Source organism: Amphiura filiformis, chromosome 15, assembly GCF_039555335.1.
Source record: "Amphiura filiformis chromosome 15, Afil_fr2py, whole genome shotgun sequence".
In the NCBI taxonomy this organism is placed as follows: domain Eukaryota; kingdom Metazoa; phylum Echinodermata; class Ophiuroidea; order Amphilepidida; family Amphiuridae; genus Amphiura; species Amphiura filiformis.
In genome coordinates this window covers 45,819,355-45,839,948 of record NC_092642.1, presented here as the reverse complement: position 1 = coordinate 45,839,948, position 20,594 = coordinate 45,819,355, and the positions used below count along the sequence as shown (strand labels likewise).

The window sequence follows — 20,594 nt, the reverse complement described above, 5'->3', positions numbered from 1 at the left end:
GCTATGGGCGGGCGGTCATCTTGGATTTCAGGTGTTCCAGACCTCAGACATCCATGAAACCCCCTTCATTCACTCAGCCAACCTTGATTTAGTGGGGATAGACACCTCAATGACCCTTGTAGGTCAGGTAGATTCCGAATTATTGTCATTTCATCTGGCTAATATGATTATTATGGTTGCTACGGGCGGCCATCTTGGATTTCAGGTGTCCTGGACCTCAGATATCCATGAAAACCCCTTCATACAATCAGACAGCCTTGATTTAGTGGGGATAGACACCTCAATCACCCCTTTGGATCAAGTAGTTTCAGAGTTATTGTCATTTTTCCTGGTTCATAAGTACATTTTGGCGGCCATTTTGAAAAAATGGCCATATACAGAGTTTGCCCGGGTTTGGAATTTTCCACCTAGTAGAATTTGGAAGACATATGTATACCCTACTCGAATCAACTTTCAAACTTTCCTCTTTGAAAAATGTATACGGGTCTGTAGGACAGGGCCAGGACTATGAGTATTATGGGATGTTAGCAATTATTGTTTAGGTATATATACCATGTTCAAAATATCTAAAGCCTGCATAGTAAATGTACCTTTATATACCTTGTTTTCAGAAGTGCATTACGAGAATGCAGAAATTCTACTGGCTTCTGACAGCAGTTGTCAAGGGAGATGTGGTTACCCACTTACAGCTACTAGATGCCGCTGTGATCCTCAGTGTGATATCTTCCAAGATTGTTGCTATGATTATCATGACATCTGCCACTCTTCATTGAGCATAGTTAACGAAACAGAAACTTTAGATAGACATTTGTTTACTTGTGCCCCACTTGACCGTGATCTTCCGGTGTTTCTGTCATGCTCGTGGGCAAATGTCCTGTAAACTGGCGTAATGAACCAATGAAGCACCTTTGTGAAAACTTGCCATCAATCTTCATGAATCCTGAAGACCGACTTCAACTGGAATGGCATGTATCAGATCGAAACGGTGACAACTTTCAAAACCTTTTCTGCGCTCTCTGCAACGGGAAAGATTTCAATGATATTCAGCCTTGGGATGTGAAGTATCCTAATGTGTTACCCACCAGAACAAATCAAGAACGTTTTGAAAATTGTGAAAACCAGTATGAACTCGGTAGCTTGGGGAGACAATTACGGTATTGCTTTCCGTCATTGATTGTAGCCTGTACATCACCCGTAAACGTAAGCGAGTCCATCGCCAAAGCCTGTGAGTCGTATTCCAATCATATGTGTACAAGCGATGGAAGGCGTTTTAAGAACCATCACTGTGCCCTTTGTAATGCCGTTGACGTGAACAGTCTATTCCCATGTGTTGATGTCACTGCTGATGGATCGTTATCGGTTTTGCAGAGAATGTGGAAGTTTAAAGAAAACTTACCAACCACACACGATTTTCCTCAGCTCTGCGCTGATACGGACACCGTGTATGATCCGTACACACACGAATGTAGATCACTCTCATGTCCACCGGGTTACGCGCTTAACAGCAAAAGTGAATGCATGGTCGCAATATCTGATAAAAGTAATGTCATAGATGGGCTGTGTTATAAGCGACAATCGGCTTGGATCTTTTCTGAATATGATCAATCATCCGAGCACTACGGGAGTAATGCCGAATTAAACGACGACGAGAACATTTCGTGTTTTCTACAGTACCTCAACATTTCCATATATGGCAACACATCAAACTGGAAAAGAAACCGTTACTTTGGCTTATATTCAGATAAATTCTTGCTCCAAAGTAATTCGGCATGTAATATGGTTGATGTATTAGACGAAATCTTCCGGGATATGGAGCTCTTTAGTGTTTGTAACAACATGCACATGCATGTTGTTTACACTTTCATAGGCAGTAATTTTCCTTTCAATGGTATTTGCGAGAAAAGCTGGTTTAGTGGTAATTCGAGTCAGTTTATACCAGTGAATGTGACTCACGTTACTGAGGTTATGTTGCACAATGAACAATATATTATGCCCGAACTCACACTTCATCAGGTTACTTATAAGTACGAGGCACTGAGCAACGAAATTGTAAAAGAAGAACTCGTGCAAGTATGTGGTGAGGTTTTCCATCTTCTACGTTGTCCTTTGATTACGCTTACGACAGATGATTACACTGTTAGCTGGACAAAGAACCGGTCTAGAGCAATTCACTTTGGTAACATTTCCTTTGAACGAGAAGATTACATGACGTATCCTGATGGCCGAGTTCAAATATGTGCTGACCATCTTACGAAACTCAAAACAAATCAATTCTTTGCTTATTCTGGTCAACTTGCTTTAGTCAATACCATAGGGACATGTTTGTCTCTATGTGGACTTACCGTCACATTTACCTTACACGGTTGTTTTAGATCTCTCCGTAATTTTCACGGACGCTGCGTTATGACTTTGTGTGCTTTGCTCTTTTTTGCACAACTTCTGCCGACACTTTCCGCATATATTTCACTTCCAACCGGTGCATGTGTTTTTGTTGGATTACTCAGTCACTACAGCTGGCTTGCTTCTTTCTCATGGATGACAGTCATTGCCTTGGAATTATTTTATGTGTTTAAATATGGTTCATTGCGAAGAAACAAAGATTGGGAGTCCGGGCCTGTTTGCCGCTATGTAGCGCCGACTTTTGGTTTTGGTTTACCGTTTATTGTTGTTGCTATATCTCTATGCTTGCATTATATGCACTCGTCTTTTGTATACGGTGCCAATTCTCTATGTTGGATGTCAGATTCTGTTGCAAATTTCTGGGCATTTGGCGTGCCGGTCGGTATTTTGATTGCTGTTAATTCTGGGTTATTTACAGTCACCGTAGTGTTAGCCTGTCGAAATCAAAGGCGTTCTAGGAAAATTCGCCAGCGAGAAGAAACCATCCGTACATTGTTCAAAGACCTTCTACTTTGTTTCAAGGTAATGTACATTGAACCGCTTTAAAACTAAGTTTTTGAATGTTTACTTAGCTTTTAATGTCAATGATCTATAACGCTTTTGGACAAATATTTAGAGAATAAACGATAGGAATTTTTATTTTGCCTATCCTCTACCGTGTGATAGACGACAGGCAGGTCCAATATTTTGAGTAGTGGATGCCGGCGCACAATACGATAAAAATATTGGACCTGCCTGTCGTCTATCATAGGTAGAGGATAGGCAAAATAAAAATTCCTATCGTTTATTCTCATTCTTAGTCAGTTAAATACTATTTTAATAACTGTAAACAAATTTTTTAAGCAAAAACTAAGGTACCGTCATAAAAACTCCCCTCATTATAAAATGAACGAAACTTGTTTACAACTTCACGTATTCTGTTGCGAGTATTGCTAGCGCGTTCGCGTATTCCGCACTAGTCTACGCATCCAGCGAGATACATATGCGCACCTCTACACGCGTGTTACGCATTATCAAGACGCATGATGACGTGGGGTCGTCTACGGCCTGATAGACGGCACCCGAAATCATGCGATTGTCCAATCAGAATGTGTCTACGAACTAGACCACTCCCACTGACTAAGAATTCTCAATTGTGGGTTTTATGACACCGATAAAACTCACAAAAAGTAAATGGATTGGCAAGCAACAAAGACTTAGCAATTGGGCGAACACCCAGTTACGTATGATAACATTAATTCCACGTAATGGAGAATTTCATAGTTGGCCCATTCCATGTCAACTCCAGGGATGTGCACCGCAGCACCTCTTCAATTTTTTTTTTTTTCTGTGTGGTGGTAGATATTGATGAGAAAGTAAAATCCTGAAAATTTGAGCTTCATACTCCATTTCGTTTTCCCGTGGCATCAATTTGAAATTTAGGGGGTCAGCGTAAAAATGTGTCGCAACGCGAAAGACGATGTTTTGAGCTCCATAAATGTATATAGTGAACCATTTAAAATTTTGAAAAGTATGTATCCTGGGGTACTTTTAGTGTAGAATTCAAATCTGCTATCAGAAAACTTGTAACTCCTTTACTTTAAAAGATATAGGGCCCTCAAAATGCAACTTCGTCCAACCAGGACCAACTTTGGGGGGTCAGAACTCCAAAAGTAAAAATAATTTTATTGTCCATTTTTTGCCAGTCAGAGCCCTTTGGTAGGACATTACTCTTATCCAATATTGAGCATATTAGAATACATTTAGCTGAGATATTACCCATGCAAAACCACTTTTTTTCTTTTTTACCCCCCTGAAAACCAATGTCAGACAATTTGCCCCACCATCAACTTCAGATATGTTGAAGATATATTCTTGGACAACATTTCTGAGAGATATTGGCTTTGGGTCTCGATGGCTTCAACACATTAGTTAGGTTTGCCTTCTCCATAGAGTTGTACATTAAATCATTATACATGCAAAATCAAAAATGTTGATGGTGGGGCAAATTGTCTGACATTTCTGATATTTCAGTTTTCTGATAGCAGATTTGAATTCTACACCAAAAAGTACCCCAGGATACATACTTTTCAAAGTTTTAAAGGGTTCCCTTTATACATTTATGGACCTCCAAACATCGTCTTTCGTGTTGCGACACATTTTTACGCTGACCCCCTAAATTTCAAATTGATGCCACGGGAAAACGAAATGGAGTATGAAGCTCAAATTTTCAGGATTTTACTTTCTCATCAATATCTACCACCACACAGAAAAAAAAAAAATTGAAGAGGTGCTGCGGTGCACATCCCTGGAGTTGACATGGAATGGGCCAGTTCATAGGTCAGTCAATGTGGTATGAAGTCTCAGCACGAAACTGTAATTCAGGTACGTAAACTTAACCCAAATTTCGGATTTGTACAAAACAATCTCTGATTATTATTATGTTCAAAGTAATTTACTGCTTTGTATTTGCAGATCGAGATAATGATGGGCATCACATGGACCATCGGCTTCTTTGCATCATTCCTTGATAACGAAACATTGTGGTGGCTGTTCATACTTACCAACTCGCTTCACGGTGTCCTCTTGCTGCTGACTACACTTTGTGGCAGCAAGTTGCATGATAGCATCACTGGTAGGTCTACACGAGTTGGTTGAATGTTCATCTTTACCTACTTTCTTCACGGTGTCCTCTTGCTGCTGACTACACTTTGTGGCAGCAAGTTGCATGATAGCATCACTGGTAGGTCCCTACGAGTTGGTTGAATGTTCATCTTTACCTACTTTCTTCACGGTGTCCTCTTGCTGCTGACTACACTTTGTGGCAGCAAGTTGCATGATAGCATCACTGGTAGGTCCCCACGAGTTGGTTGAATGTTCATCTTTACCTACTTTCTTCACGGTGTCCTCTTGCTGCTGACTACACTTTGTAGCTGCAAGTTGCATGATAGCATCACTCCATTTAAAATCTTGTTTGCATCTTTAGAAGGGGTAGACACTTTTAAAATGGTAATAGAACATCAGCAAACAGAATAACAAATAACAAATTTAACATGAAGTGTAAGGTACAACTCGTATAATTTGGCTAATTCAAATTTAAAATATATGTCAATAGTGCCCGCAATACATTCATTCATATTCATATTTATTTGGCAAAAAGCGACATAAATTTGTACAATGAAACATACAAAAAAATTACACACTGAAAAGCTGCACACCAAAAAGACACCAAAATGCCTAATTGCCAGGATGACCCATGAAGTCTAGCTTCCTGTGTAGACTTAATTCCAATGGGGTCCCACAAAACGAACAAAAAGATGCCTGGGAGCGTGCAAAACATAAGATAAAACAAAGGCGGGGACCTAAAGGAATAAGCTACACAAATTCAGCAGACTCATGAGTCATAGCAACTCTAGCCAGGTATTTTTTCATAGCATGTTTATAAGTACATTTGTCCAGAATGGATTTGATATGCGAAGGTAGGTTATTCCAATCAAGAGTTGCATGGTAGAAAAAAGATTTTTGGTATTTGAACCAACTCTTGGGACATGGAAATTCCAAGAGCTTGACCTAGTGGCATGAGAATGAATATCAGAAATTTTGGTAAAAAACTGGGTAAGATAAGAAGCTAGGCCCTGTGAATGGAAAATATTGTACATGTGGTTGAGTCTCAGCTGCCTAGCCCTGTTTTGGGTATCTAGAACCTGACCAACATGATCTCTGGGAGCTAGGTTCAAGATAAAACGAATCATCTTGTTTTGAATAACTTGAAGTTTGTGCTGATAAATTTTGGACGAACCAGTATACCATGAGGTGCAACAATAATCAAGATGACACTGTAGTAATGCAGAGCAGAGATTTGTGCGAAGCTTTTGGTTGAAAAATTGAGAATGTCTGTATAAAAATTTGAGCCGGCCAGTAGCTTTCTTAATGAGAGAATCGACCATAACTTCTCCAGAGAGATGTTGGTCAAGTGACACCCCAAGATATTTTATGCAGGGAGCTGGTTGAATGGTATGATCATTGTATGAAATGTGAAAGTTGGATGCTTTTTTAAGTTTTCTACGTGAGCCAAATAAAATGAGTTCGTCAAAGGTATATTTTAAAACTGGTCAACAACACTCACTTTTTGAACCGAATATTTCAGAGAAACCATTCTCCGTCCTCAGCGGTGTAATGCTGTTGGTAGACTGACTGATGATTCTCCAGTGACAGTGTTTCTAGATGTTGTTCATTCGCGAAAATGAGTTCGGTTTTACCAACATGCAAGGATAATTTCTTGTTGATGAGCCAGTTGTTACAGGATTTCAAATCTAAGCTAAGATCACGGGCAATCACATCCGGGTTTGTGTCTGAAGATATAATTACACTGTCGTCGGCATACAGGAGCAGCTTGTTTTTCACCGACATAGCCATGTCGTTGCTATAGCAACGATACAGCAGCGGACCAAGCAGGCTGCCCTGCGGAACTCCACAGGAGAGCTGCATAAGATTAGATTGAATGCCGTTGACACTGACAAGCTGCTGCCTGTTAGAAAGTTATGATTTAAACCAATCGGATTTGATGCCCATGGCCTCAAGCTTGTAACAAAGAATGTTGTGATTGACGCTGTCAAAAGCCTTTTGCACGTCCAAAAGAAGCATGCCAACATATTTACCCTTGTCAAGTTGAGACCCAATGTAATCTGTTAATAAGATCAGACAAGTTTCTGTAGAGTAGCCAGGGCGGAAGCCTGATTGAAACTGGTAAATTAAGTTTTTAGAGCTTAAATATTGCTCCAATTGAACATAGATACACTTTTCTAAAACCTTTGAAACGGTATTCAATAAAATAAACAATAAAATACGCACACAAGCGTAAAGTTTAAAAAAGAAAAAGAAATAATTTGATATAGAAATATAAATTTATGTGTATATACAGTTTATTAGTGTGATAGTTGTTATTATTCAGGTCTAGAAATTGAACAGTATAACGTCGGTCGCAACACATAATGGCGTAGAGTGAAAGTAAAATTTTCCGTTTCACATAGTGGCGTATAGGTTTAGAGCTAGGTATTAACCTATAATAGTTATTCCTTGTTAACTATTAAAGATACAGTTTAATAGTGTGAACCTTAAACTTCAATTACAAATGGAATCGAGCCACTGACAGATAACAGTGGAGAAGTATCGACTCCGTTACTTGAAGCATATCCTTCAAAAACGTTTTGATCGGAAACGTATTTTGTCCTTCGCGTACGCTAATGTTTTGTTAAAAAATTAATAAATGATCACATCAGAGAACCGTGCCGCAATCACCCTGTGGACGATAGTAGCTACTCCCCATTCCAGATAAATACAGCACTAATTTTTTGGGATAAAAAAAAATATTATCCTGTTTTGCCAAATGAAACATAGCTAAATCCTAATCCTTTAGTTAGTCCTAACTGGCAATAAAAGAAATAAATCACTGTTTTACTAATTTCTTGAAAAAGAGCCAAAAACATGCATTTTCGGCATATTTTCTGACAATCGAGTCACAAAAATCAAAGACTTGGAGCAAGTCTAAGCATTCAAAATATTGAGTATATGCCAAAATTTTGCTATAATTTTCACTTTTTTTTTGTGTTTCTTTAATTAAATTATCGGTTATCAGAATGAAAATGTCTTTTCCAAAAATTAGACTGCCTAAACTGAAATAAGTCTTGGTACAAGTCTTTGGGCTTGATTGTCACAGCATACGAAAAACACCATAAAAATGCATGTTTTTGGCCCTTATTTCCAAAAATTGACCAAATATTAAAATTCGAATTTTAGTGCCGGTTAGGAATAACTAAAGGATTAGGATTTAGCTATATTTCATTTTGCAGAACTTGATAATATTTTTTTAATCCCAAAAAATTAGTGCTGTATTTTTCTGGAAGAGGGAGTAGTAAAGTCTTCCACAGGTGGAGTATGGTTAACACTCAACACTCTTTTAAGATTGTTGAGTGTTAACCATATTTAATTCGGATGTCGACTGCAGACGACAAGTTTAATTTCAGAATTGGAAATTTGTATGACGATAAATAAAAATGAGTACAAAAAAGCCTAGTATTTGTTAAGTGTTTCTTAAGATAGCTCTTGATCTTTTGAGAAAATATCTCAAAACTTTGGACTTTTATGTTAAAGCCTATGGCCAGCACGCGGAGCATATTTTTCATGTTTTTTTTTTGTTGTGTTTATTAAAATAAACACACACAAAAAAAAAACTCCTTACTTACGTAATCTTAATGAAGATTGATGGTACCACACAGTACATCAAAACCATTAGATGTGGTGTTTGGTACCAGTTGGGGGGGGCAAAGCTGCACTGCTACCAGAGATAGATGACATCATAAACTTATCTGATGAATAAAGACAAAAAATCAATTAAAATAGTAAAAATAAACATTAATTAATTAGTAGGCTGGCAATATGCATACACCAGTATACACGCCAAAATATCGGTACTCCTACAATAATCATTGACTGGTCCCTAATTGTAGATAGCTTTGGGCTCAAAATGATGGAGTGTTTTAGGCATGATATAAATAAAGTGAGGTGTAATAGGTCTGTCACACTACGACGGACTGGATCAACGTACATCACCGAATACAAAAATATTTTATTCGGTGGAAAAATCACCAGTCCGGCAGAAGATTCGGTGGGATTTTGGGTCCGATTCCCGTTCGTCTCTCAATGCGTTGTGGCCGCTAATAATCCTGCAGGCGTCTTATATCCGATCGTTCAACGTCCGACAAATGAACGGATTTGGGGTCCGATTCCCGTTCGTTTCTCTATGCGTTGTGGCCGCTAATAATCCTGCAGGCGTCTTATATTCGATCGGTCAACGTCCGACAAATGACCGGATTTGGGGGTCAACGTCCGACAAATGTCCGGATTTGGGGGTCCGATTCCCGTTCGTCTCTCTATGCGTTGTGGCCGCTAATAATCCTGCAGGCGTTTTATATTCAATCGTTCAACGTCCGACAAATGACCGGCGAATCCGTGGCATGTGGCACCAACAGGGACGTCCACCCTATCAGAAAAGTGGGGGAGGAGAGGGTGTTTGAGAGGGTTTTTGACCCCTTAGAGGCAGTGACGTAGCAAGTATTTTTTCAGAGGGTGAACAAAGTGGGGAAAGACGACTTTTAAGGGGGAAAACTTTCACGAAGATGGTCAAATATTGGCTAATAAGTACAAAAGGGCTACAAATCTGATATATCAGGGCAACCAGCGTCCGGGGGCAATAGAGGTGAGAAACCTTTGGACAATGAAGGCCCAATTGAAGCCATTTGTCATTTTTTGGATCAATTTAACATAGAAAATGACAGATAAAAATCAAATAATTAAATATTTTGCAATTCTCAATTTTTGATGCAGGCGGGAGATAGGAAACTCAAAATCAATTGTGAAGGGCCTAACATCCATGTTGTTGGGATTCAATGAGTAAGTCCTACTATCCAATTAAAGTGCTGGCTTGGGGCACAATCTTTTTAGTGAACGTCAGGGATCCGGGAATAGGCTTGGGGGTACATGTATGATATAAAAAAAACATGTGTATAAAAAAATTATTAAAAAAAAAAAAAAAAAAAACCGGGCCCAGATTTTCGCGATTTTGACCCGGCCGCGGAGGGCAACACAACATATTTTTTTTTGGCCTAATTATAGGCCTACAGTAATTGACTGGTCCACGAATGGTTTCAATTGTGCCTTCATTTCTCCCTCAGACACCCCCTGCTTAAGCATAAAGAAGACAACAGTTGCCCTTTTTGCTTCTGCTTTGGACACCCGACACTTTATGTTTAAATGTTTAAAGCAATACTTCATACAGACTTGACATTTACTATGGAATATATTTTCGCAAATTCCACGACTGGTCTGGACGGAGTCTGCATAAACCGCACGGGTTAAATATTAATTAGGGTGTGTCGGGAGATGGTGTAAAATAATTGTTTGAAAGACAATACTTACTTAAAGACGTACTTTATACAACATTGTTCTGTTATTATCAAATTTATAGGGGTTTTTTGAGGTGGTATTTCCTAAACTTCGTCAGCAATTGGCATTCATCACAGCTGAAATACACTTGCAATGTACTAATTATTTAACATTGGAGGAGCTTAAAATATGGCTCTTAAAAGTGGTACGAACTCAGAAAGTTTGAATGACCCCCTGGGGTCAAATGTTAAAGACTTACGGTACAAAAACAACTACGTGGATGATTACTGGTTGTCCAATGAACTCACGCTGTTTCTTTGTGTACAGTAAGTTTATAACATTTGGTCCAAGAGTCATAATTTTAAAAGCTCCTCCCACTTTCAAACTGGTAGATTACAAGTGCATTTCAGTTCTGACGAACACTTTATATTGATATTTAGGTTCAATAAATATCACCTCAAACCTCAATAAATTTTATAATATCAGAATAACCACAAAAATCAAATTCAGTCTCATTAGATCCGCCATTTTAGGCTAATTCACTACATTATGAGCGCATAATGTAAACTAATGGAAAGCACATTTTCTGTCAAACAATTATTTTACACCATCTCACGACACACCCCGATTAATATTTAGCCCGCTCGGTTTATGTAGACCAGTCTTGGAATTTTGCGAAAAAATATTCCATATTAATCAAGTCTGTACAATAACAGTAAAAACTTCTCCACGAATGGCTTCAATTGGGCCATCATTTCAAAAAATTTCGACTCTTTCAAACTAATTTTTCTCACTTCTGAGGGGCAACATCCCTCCTCATACACTCTAAGTATCTATTTTGCCCCCCCCCCCCACCATATTTTTCCTCTCTGGGTACGCGCCTGGTATCTATATTGTTTCCAAAAGGCGCTAAATCCAAAGGCTGCTTTATGTAAATTCAACTGCAGATATTCCTAAGAGTAGCAGTAACCTTGCTAATCTAATAACATTGGACCACTAGAATAGTTATTACAATATTCTTGGGATATCTTTAAAAAAACAATTGCAAATCTCTTTAACCTCCCACGTGCGAAGACGAAAACAATAAATATAAAAGAAAATAATTATTTTTGTTCCAAAAGGAGCTAAATCCAATGGCAGCCATTTTAAAACTTTGCATTGGAGAATTTTTTGGGACAAAATGATTTTAAAAATAGTTAGAAAATAAGCTAGAGTTACAAACATATCTATTCCAATCGTTAAATGTCATTTAAACTTTAAAAATGTTAAAATAAACCATAAAAATGTGACACAGGGCAGCTATTGGATTTAGCGCCTTTTGGAAACAAACTCTTCATAATTATAGACACTACTTTCCATAGAATATATCAAAGTTGTGTGTATTTGGTTGATATCAATTAGTTTTAATTAGCTTTGGTTGATATCAATTAGTTATGAGGAGCCATTTTACACTTTATACAAACACATGTTGACAAAATACAAATGTCACTAATGCCGGTTGTTATACATGTTAATATCCTAATTAGTGCCAAAGTGGCCTTCAATGAAATATCGCAAGTGGACTGTAATAATTGCAATTAATAATAATGAAACTCATTAATCTACGCCACCAGAGGCATCATTATTTTCCTAACTATGATATTTAGTTGAAAAAGATTATTACTTACGCACACATCATCTCTAAAGCTCATTGCGCGAGCAATTCGGAAGTAGAAAGTGCCAATAGCCACTACACGACACACTCTATTGCGGCCCATACACGATCAAAATATTGATCAATATTGGGGACCCTAGATGCAAGAGTGGATATAAAATTTACCATTGTGCGTGTTCAATGGTAGATTTTGTACCCACTCTTGTATCTAGGGTCTTTGATATTGATCAATAAGATTGAACGTGTATGGGCCGCATTAGTAGACACATGGTCAAAGGGGCATTACGTGATCCACAGCCACAACCCCCACTCAAGACTCACACAAAAATATTGAGATCTTTATATCATCGGAAAATCTGACTACATGTTTGTGTGAAAATATATATTGCAGATTGGCATAAAATATCGTCAAATATTTATTTATGTTATGTATAACTCGCAAACGCCAAATCGAAATCAACTGGAATTTTGGAAAAAAACTTTTTCGTGGATATCTACTGGAACATACCATACAAAGACTCACAAAATGTCGCTGTTGACGGAGTATGGTTACTCTGAAATTATTCGGACAAAAAACGTGAGTATTGTTGTATAGTTGTAAACTTTTTCTTTGATGCTAAATATACTTGACAAAATATGTGTTCTGGTTTTCACAGCAACATTCATGTACATGTATATATTATTAGATCGTTTTCAGCAGAAGAGTCAAAGATCTAGAATTCGACACACATTCGACATAAATCACATTTCTTTGCATGTTCAAAAGACTTTAACTCTCTTCGCGCGGGTGTCGACTGCAGAAGACAAGTTTTAAAAAAATTTAAAAATTAAAAAACTTCAGAAATGTAAATTGTCATGACCATATTTGGAATCAGCATGAAAAATGCATTAAAATGAGTACAAACAAGGCTAGTATTGATCCAGTAGTTCTTACGATAGCTCTTGATATTTTGAGAAACTTTTTCCATTGAAGCGCATGGCTAGCACGCAAAGCATTAAAGACTTTGAAGTGTATTTTATAGTTTGTTTATCTATGATGTCGTGTTTTTTCAGCGGCGGGGATTATACGGAAACATTTTCTCGTTATCGTGTTGATCTCTGTAACGTTTCCTCGAACTCCTTTCAGTGGCGGCATCAGAAATTGTTTTACGCGGGTATAGGGGAGGGCAAAGTGAACCTGCCACAAATTTGTTGCAAAAATTGATTTTGGGGTGGGGGGGGGGGCAACTGAGTGCAAGCCGGGTGACTGGCGGTATTTGCACCCCATGGCGCCACCACCCCTGCCTCCTTTTGGTCAATTGTATTATAATAGATTGTACGTGGCTTCCAGATTTGTTATTGATGCGCTTTTTAAATCTCTTATAAAATACAATCATAATTTATATACACGTTTATTCGAATGAACGAATGACCCATTTAAAACAGGTACTGTTAATAACACAGCGTCTTTAACCAATATAATTATATAATAACTATTCTATTATTATTATACACTAGATTTCGCGGTTCTCGGGTCTGGCGCTTCTCGTGATAGGCATATTTCTAATTTTAAAACCAAACCCGTTTCCCATATGTACCTGCCCTGACTTTTTAAACTTCTATGAAATACGTCTCTCGATGATCAAGACCCAACTTGACACAACTTCGTTTGTTTTATAGGTGTGATGCTTACTTCGGTAGTTCGGTAGGCCTACCCATAATCTGGAAACCCATCATTCTCCTCTTCCAAGCCCTGCCCTGTTACCACATTTTGAGAAACAGAAATTAGTATCTGGACGTGGATATAGACCGTTACTAAAGTAATGAAATCAATCGCGAGAAACGTGAACGCAAAAACGGTTATATGCCTTACCACAACGGATAATTTTTATGTTAATTCTGGATGATTCCGGAAATAGTCATGTTATGCTGACACTGTAACACTCCCGTTGATACTCCGCGATAGCGCACCGCGAGCACGCGATAGTGCACCGCGTGAACGCGAATCGCGTGGACGCGAACGCGATAGCGCGCGGACGGACGGACGGACGGACACGCCGTTATTTGTATTAAGAAATGTAATTTTACTTCTGCACAGGTACGTACGCAATCATGACGGGACACATACTGCGGAGATTTCTGGTGATTTTCGCCCTTGAAGTGCTGCTGCTTACCATCACCGCTACTAAATATGCCAGTTGTACATATGTAGCTCCAAATATAGTTGGTAAGTATAACGCAGTGATGCGTTTTCATGATTCCATGCTTTGTGAAATGTTCTGAATTGTGATATGCTTCCACAAAATGAGCGTAAAGTCGCAAGTCCATTAGACGGAAGCGCCGTATTTAGCGTTAACTTTGGATATTTAATCATGTTAATTGTGTACTTTCGAGACTACTGGCTATTGTTGTTCTTTGTTTGACGCGCACTTGTACATTCCAGAAGTATACTGCACCCCAAAAGCATCTGAGCACTTAAAACAAAAACAATACGGTATCTGAAAGACACTAAATCTAAATTGCAAAATAAAGTAGTCGGTTTGTTCTGCGTACTTTGATACTTTATTCGGCACCATGCGATTTTTTTTAAAGAAGCTATAAAACTGATTTAAATGACATTTTCGAATTTCATAAGTGAAAAATTTAGATACTTCCTCCTTCAAGGCTATTTGTGGTACTTTTTGTTACGGGTTCAATAAAGCCTAACGGATGACGCTCTCTCCGCTGTGATCAATACCTGCGTGCTTCGAAGGAAAAGTCAATGCAAATTTTTGTCACCTTTGAAAGGCTCTCTTTCTTATTCAAATTGCTATAAGTTAAGGAAAATAATGTCGTATTGTACCGAACGAGGTATCAAAATACTCAGAACAAAACTCTCTATTAATTATGATCAAAAAAATCAAACATCCGTTGTTTTCTTTTAAGAAGTCATGAAATGATATCAAACTCTTTCAATGAAAATTCGAGTCATATTTAAATTATTTCAGTTTCGGCTTAAAAGCATCGTTTAAAAAAAAGATTAAAAATCAAAATTATAAGGGTCTAATACATTTGTATCACGCAGCTTTATTCTTTTATATTGATATTATTGTAGGCCTCGTAATTACTTTACCTAGATTTGCGGGATTTTATTAAATGTTCAAAAGTTTTGAAAATTTGAATGACGTGATGCAGAATTAAATAATTAAGTCTACAACCAGCATGACCAGTGTGTCCTTCCAGTCATGGCATATGGCTGCAGAACTTGGGCCATGACTCAGAGAATGGAGCGGTTAACACAGTATGGAAAGGAGCATTCTTGGGATCACAAAAAGAGACATGAAAACAAATGAGTGGATCAGAAGCATGACAGATGAACACCGGTGTCATCCAGACTGTGAAACAAAAGAAGTGGTTTTGGGCTGGTCACGTAGCTAGAACATACGATGGACCAAACTGGTTACAGAATGGATACCTAGAAATGGTGCTACTGAGGCACCTGACCCCGGGCACCTGACCCAGGAAGACAGAAAGTTAGATGGAGGAATGAAATTACAAAATTACTTGATGTATTAAACCTGGATGAGAAAGACGTGGGATAGATCAGAGTGGCGTCACCTTGGAGACGCCTTCACCCTGCGGAGGGTTGATGATGGCCGTAATGATGAAAATGATCATTAAATTTTCTGTTTTGCCGCAAAAAATGCAGGCCAGTAACTAAGAGGATTTGATCTAAAAAAGATGTAGCATTTGTCCTAACCATTGACATTAATCTATGATGTTTATACTGGATAATAAATATATTGTAATACTGTTATGAAACACGTAGACAAATCATATGTCGCGGTTACCATAGTTACCACAACCAGTGCGTACAGACCCGTATAAACGACATTTATCAATCGTCCCCGGGGTATTTGCATAAATTAAAAATATTGCAAATCATGCAATTAACATGTAGACCAGGTTAAAACTGAGCTAAGTACCACTTGGAGAACGAGAAATTCTCATATGGTTTATCTGGACCAGTTTTGCATGGGGAACAAGAATAACCTGAGAACTTTACCGTGAGGGCGCTTTTTTCAAAATGGCCGCCAAAATCCATATATATGGTTAAATTAGTCACATTAGGGGCATATTTAACCAGATTTTGGATTTTTATTGATAGCAATAATGTACTACTAAGTTAGGTTATTAATATGAAGGTAACAGGAGGTCACAGCTGAAGGCGCTTTTTCCAAAATGGCCGCCAAACTCAATGAAAAACATATATATGGCTAAATTAGTCAATTTAGGGGCATATTTAACCAGATTTTGAATTTTTATTGATAGTAATAATGTACTACTAAGTCAGGTTATTAATATGAAGGTAACAGGAGGTCAAAACTGAGGGCTCTTTTTTCAAAATAGCCGCCAAACTCAATGAAAAACATATATATGGTTAAATTGGTCACTTTAGGGGCACATTTAACCAGATTTTGGATTTTTATTGTTAGCAATAATATACTACTAGGTCAGGTTAATAATATGAAGGTAATATGAGGTCACATGAGCCCCATTTGACATATATTATGGGCCCTAGGGCCCCAAATGTTAAAATAAGCGGCAACAGATTGACAAGACTAGCTATAAAACTACAAGGGCACTAGAGCTCATATGTGGCACATGTATGGGCCCGAAGTTGTAAATTGCCTTTTGCAATGTCCAGCTTGAATCTGCTGATAGCACTTGAGAATTATATTTCAACATATGCACATGATCCCCATAAGTCAAATATTATGGGCCCCATGGCCCCAAATGTTAAAGCAAAGGGCCGGCCGTTTTTCATCAAATAAAGCAGCTTTAGAGCTCAGAATTTGTACACAGATTGCACCTGAGAATTATATTGTTATATGTATAATGAGCTCCATATGTCACATAATATGGGCCCCAGGGCCCCAAACGCTAAAACATAGGGCCAGCCGTTACTCAATAAATAAAGCAGCTACAGTGCCCAGGTTGAGTCTAATGATAGCACTTGAGAATTATATTTTGAGCCTCATAAGTCAAATATTATGGGCCTCAGGGCTCCGAATGTTAAAAAAGGGCCGTCCGTTTATCATCAAATAAAGCAGCTTCAGGGCTCAGAGTTTGTACACAGATTGCACCTGAGAATTATATTGTTAATAACACCCATCCCATCCCACCACATACACGTAGGACTAAACGGATTCACAGACAATAGCGTAATTATAATATTATTATATAGATAACATAAACGTTAAGGCTGTTCCAGTTAAATTACATACCCATTGGCTGTTCTATTTAATTTACATACTCCCTCTGGAATGGTCACAAAATAGGATGTTCCATTTAATTTACATACTCCCTCTGAAATGGCTGTTCCATTTAATTTACATACTCCCTCTGGAATAGCTTTCCCCTTATCAAATTGCAAATTGTGAATTTCAATAGCGTATTATAATAATTATAGATGATGATAATTGGAAATACTATGTGTGGAGCGTTAAGACTGTTCCATTTAAATTACATACCTTTGGCTGTTCCATTTAATTTACATACTCCCTCTGAAATGGCAGTTCCGTTTAATTTACATACTCCCTCTGGAATAGCTTTCCCCTAATCAAATTGTGTATTGTGAATTTCAATCCATCCAATTGCATAGCTTCACTGTGAATTAGAGAGACTGACAACATCAGTCCTCAGCAAATAAGGACTGTTAGTTTGTAACAGTTAGTTTGTACACCGATAACATGCGGGTATAGCCGTATTTGTGTATAAATATATAGCCTTCTAGTATTTGTTCCCCTTTAAAAACCATTTCAAAATAAAGAAACGTTTGCCATCTTAAATATACCAAGTTAACGGGGTGAGAGGTCAACCTCCCGATAAGCTCTATTGACCCTGACATATTTTGTTACGTAACATAATTATTCCAAGTTTCAACAAAGGATTTGAACCGTTGTCCTTCACCGTAATCAGTAGCGCAGTGCAGTCCATTCAATCAAATGTTGTCATCAACCTATTTGTGACCCGGCAGCACAAATGAGCCGTAAATTCCCTATATTGTATTCTGAGTTACGGTGTAAAATGTGTACGAAGGTCATATTCATCGGTAACTTAAGCTGGCCCGACATCCGTCTCATTTCTATAGTCAAAAACTAATCAATAATCCTATTGTTGAAGTGGATAATAAGCTTCTACCTTAGATGGCTATAGAACTTTTAATAGCTCTGGTCTTTGTTTGCTTATATTGCTAAATCCTGTTCAAGTGGTGTGTTACCAGGCATTGTATTTTGTACAGGTATGCATAACCAACAATTAACAATGAGAGAACTTTCTTAAACCACGTTGACTTGGGGATGATTTGAAATGACCGCCAATTATGACTGTTTGATATTTATTGCCAACAATGTGGAAAAAGAGACACATGTAAAAACGAAAAAAGTTATAATTTTGTTGAAGGAGCAAAGTTTAACAAACCATAACCCCGCTTCTGGATATCGTTTGAAGTCAAATGATATACCATTTTTAAGTTTTTGATGTTTATTTTTTAAACACGAAATAAAACAAAATTGACTGGGGAGGAATTTACGGCTCATTCGCCGTGAACGGTCACATTTGATGGTACTGTAGTGCATTTGTTATGTGTGTGAAACAAACTATCGCGGTAGATTGCAATCATGCTTTTGTTGAATGCATTATATTAGTCCGCCATGGAGACTTTCAGTTTGTAATCCAGTGACGTACCCCCGGGGGTTCTCAGTACAAATGACCATACGGGGACGTGCCGCAAACATGGGTAGCGTTTTCGGCCTTCTGGTATATCAATGACCCCTTTTTCTAAGCCTATTTTGGTATATTAATGGGTCCTTTTTCAAATTTTCTCATTTTTTCGGAAAACAGCCCAATTTTCCTTAATATAGCCAAAATTTGTAAAAACTAAGACAATTTTGGTTAAATTCGGCCGAAAATTTTGATTTTTGGTATATCAATGGGTCCAAATTTCTTGACAAATTGGTATATTTATGGGTCCACTTCCAAAATCTCAGCGGTACGTCCCTACAAAAACAAAACTTGAGTACCCGGGGGCGTACCGTGGCCGCTCCTACCCGGGGGCTGCGGAAAAGGTCAATTCTGCCGGCCCCTACATCAACAGCACAAAAAGGTTGACCCAATTTTTTTTCCGATGGTTTTAAAAAAGCTGAAAAAGTGAAGAACAAATAATAAAAATAGCGAACGAAATTCAAAAAGCTATTTATGTATAGTTCCAATTTTATAAACCTTTTTTTCATTATTTTTACTAATTTTATGTCCTTTTTTTAATAGTTCTTTTTGTCGCATCTTCTTCTTCCGCCGTCCCGTCTTTTTTTGCCGCCACCTGCTTTAACCCCGGGGGGCTCGCGCCCTCAAAGTCAGACCCCCCATACTCGCATGCAATCCCAGCATTCTTAATGCAATGAACATATGCATTTTTAAAACCTCTGATATTGAATCATCTGTTAATTGCTATTTGAACGGTGTTTTAACATCTCATATTTTTAAGGTATAGCTAAAATTATTGTTATTTGTGTTCATGCTATTTACAGTTCATGGTAATGACACCTATGAGGTACGACTGGTCGGTGGTAGTACGCAGTACGAAGGTAGATTGGAAATACGACGTAACAATGGAACACGGGGAACCATTAGTGGCAGCAACTGGTCGTCTCTGTGTGCTTCAGTTGCTTGCAGAATGCTGGGCTTCTCATCCTCAGTATTGTCACCAGATTTAACCCAGCAATTTGGACTTGTTACCGGAACAGTTCATATTGCGGTTTACAGTTGTGTCGGTGATGAAATATCCCTTTTAGATTGCATGCATAAAGGATGGGGATCTACTAATGACCACAGGGGTGACATCGGATTGCATTGTCTGCCGGGTAGGTACTCCTCATGGCTTGGAATAAATCCTTACCAAAAACAATAATCACCTTCCCTTGTACAGGACGACTCATATTCAGCTCTTATAAATATTGGACTTAACGGCGGGACGTAACAAAGCAACAGAAAAGAATATATTTTAATATCAAAATTAACGTATTTTGCTTCTATATTATGAGATACAGGTCCAATATAAAATGTACCAACATTGGAATTTGGTCAGACACAATATGTGTATTTAGATGCTGATAATAATACATTTTAGGTATATTATAAGTTTAGTTATGAATTCGGCAAAGTGACGAATCGAGAATTTTGAGTACATTGAGTTAATGCACGATTCTGATCTTGTTTAGGTGATATTTTATTTCCCAAATTAATGGAAACCGATGTAGATATTGAAAATTTGATTTGGACGAATCGCACCAAACTTCGATTAATTTTTTATTTATTTATTTATAACATTCGGCCGAAGCCAGGCTAAGCCCGATAGTGCTCAGACGCGACTAAATTCAAGGGATGCCATCCGGATATGACGGGACAGGGATATGGGAAGAGATCCGATTTTAGATGCAGGAGGAAAACCGGAGCACCCAGAGAAAAACCTGCGAGGACGAGCATGGATCGGCAACCAAAGTCACATGTGGCACCGCGGGGAATTGAACCCCGGCCACAGCGGTGAGAAGCGAGTGAGAAGACCACTACACTAACTCGCCCTCCCTAAATTAATTTGACAAGG

General features: G+C 38.2%; 1 protein-coding gene across 1 annotated transcript in view; it reads left to right on the top strand.

The window, feature by feature from the left end:
• The window catches only part of LOC140170988 (scavenger receptor cysteine-rich domain superfamily protein-like), a 39,910-nt gene that overhangs the window by 8,735 nt on the left and 10,581 nt on the right, over positions 1–20,594 (top strand). Inside the window, exons 5-7 of the mRNA XM_072194176.1 lie at positions 4,855–5,014; positions 14,052–14,180; positions 19,522–19,854. Coding sequence (XP_072050277.1) covers positions 4,855–5,014; positions 14,052–14,180; positions 19,522–19,854 — 622 coding nt within the window. The remainder of the gene's footprint in view (positions 1–4,854; positions 5,015–14,051; positions 14,181–19,521; positions 19,855–20,594) is intronic.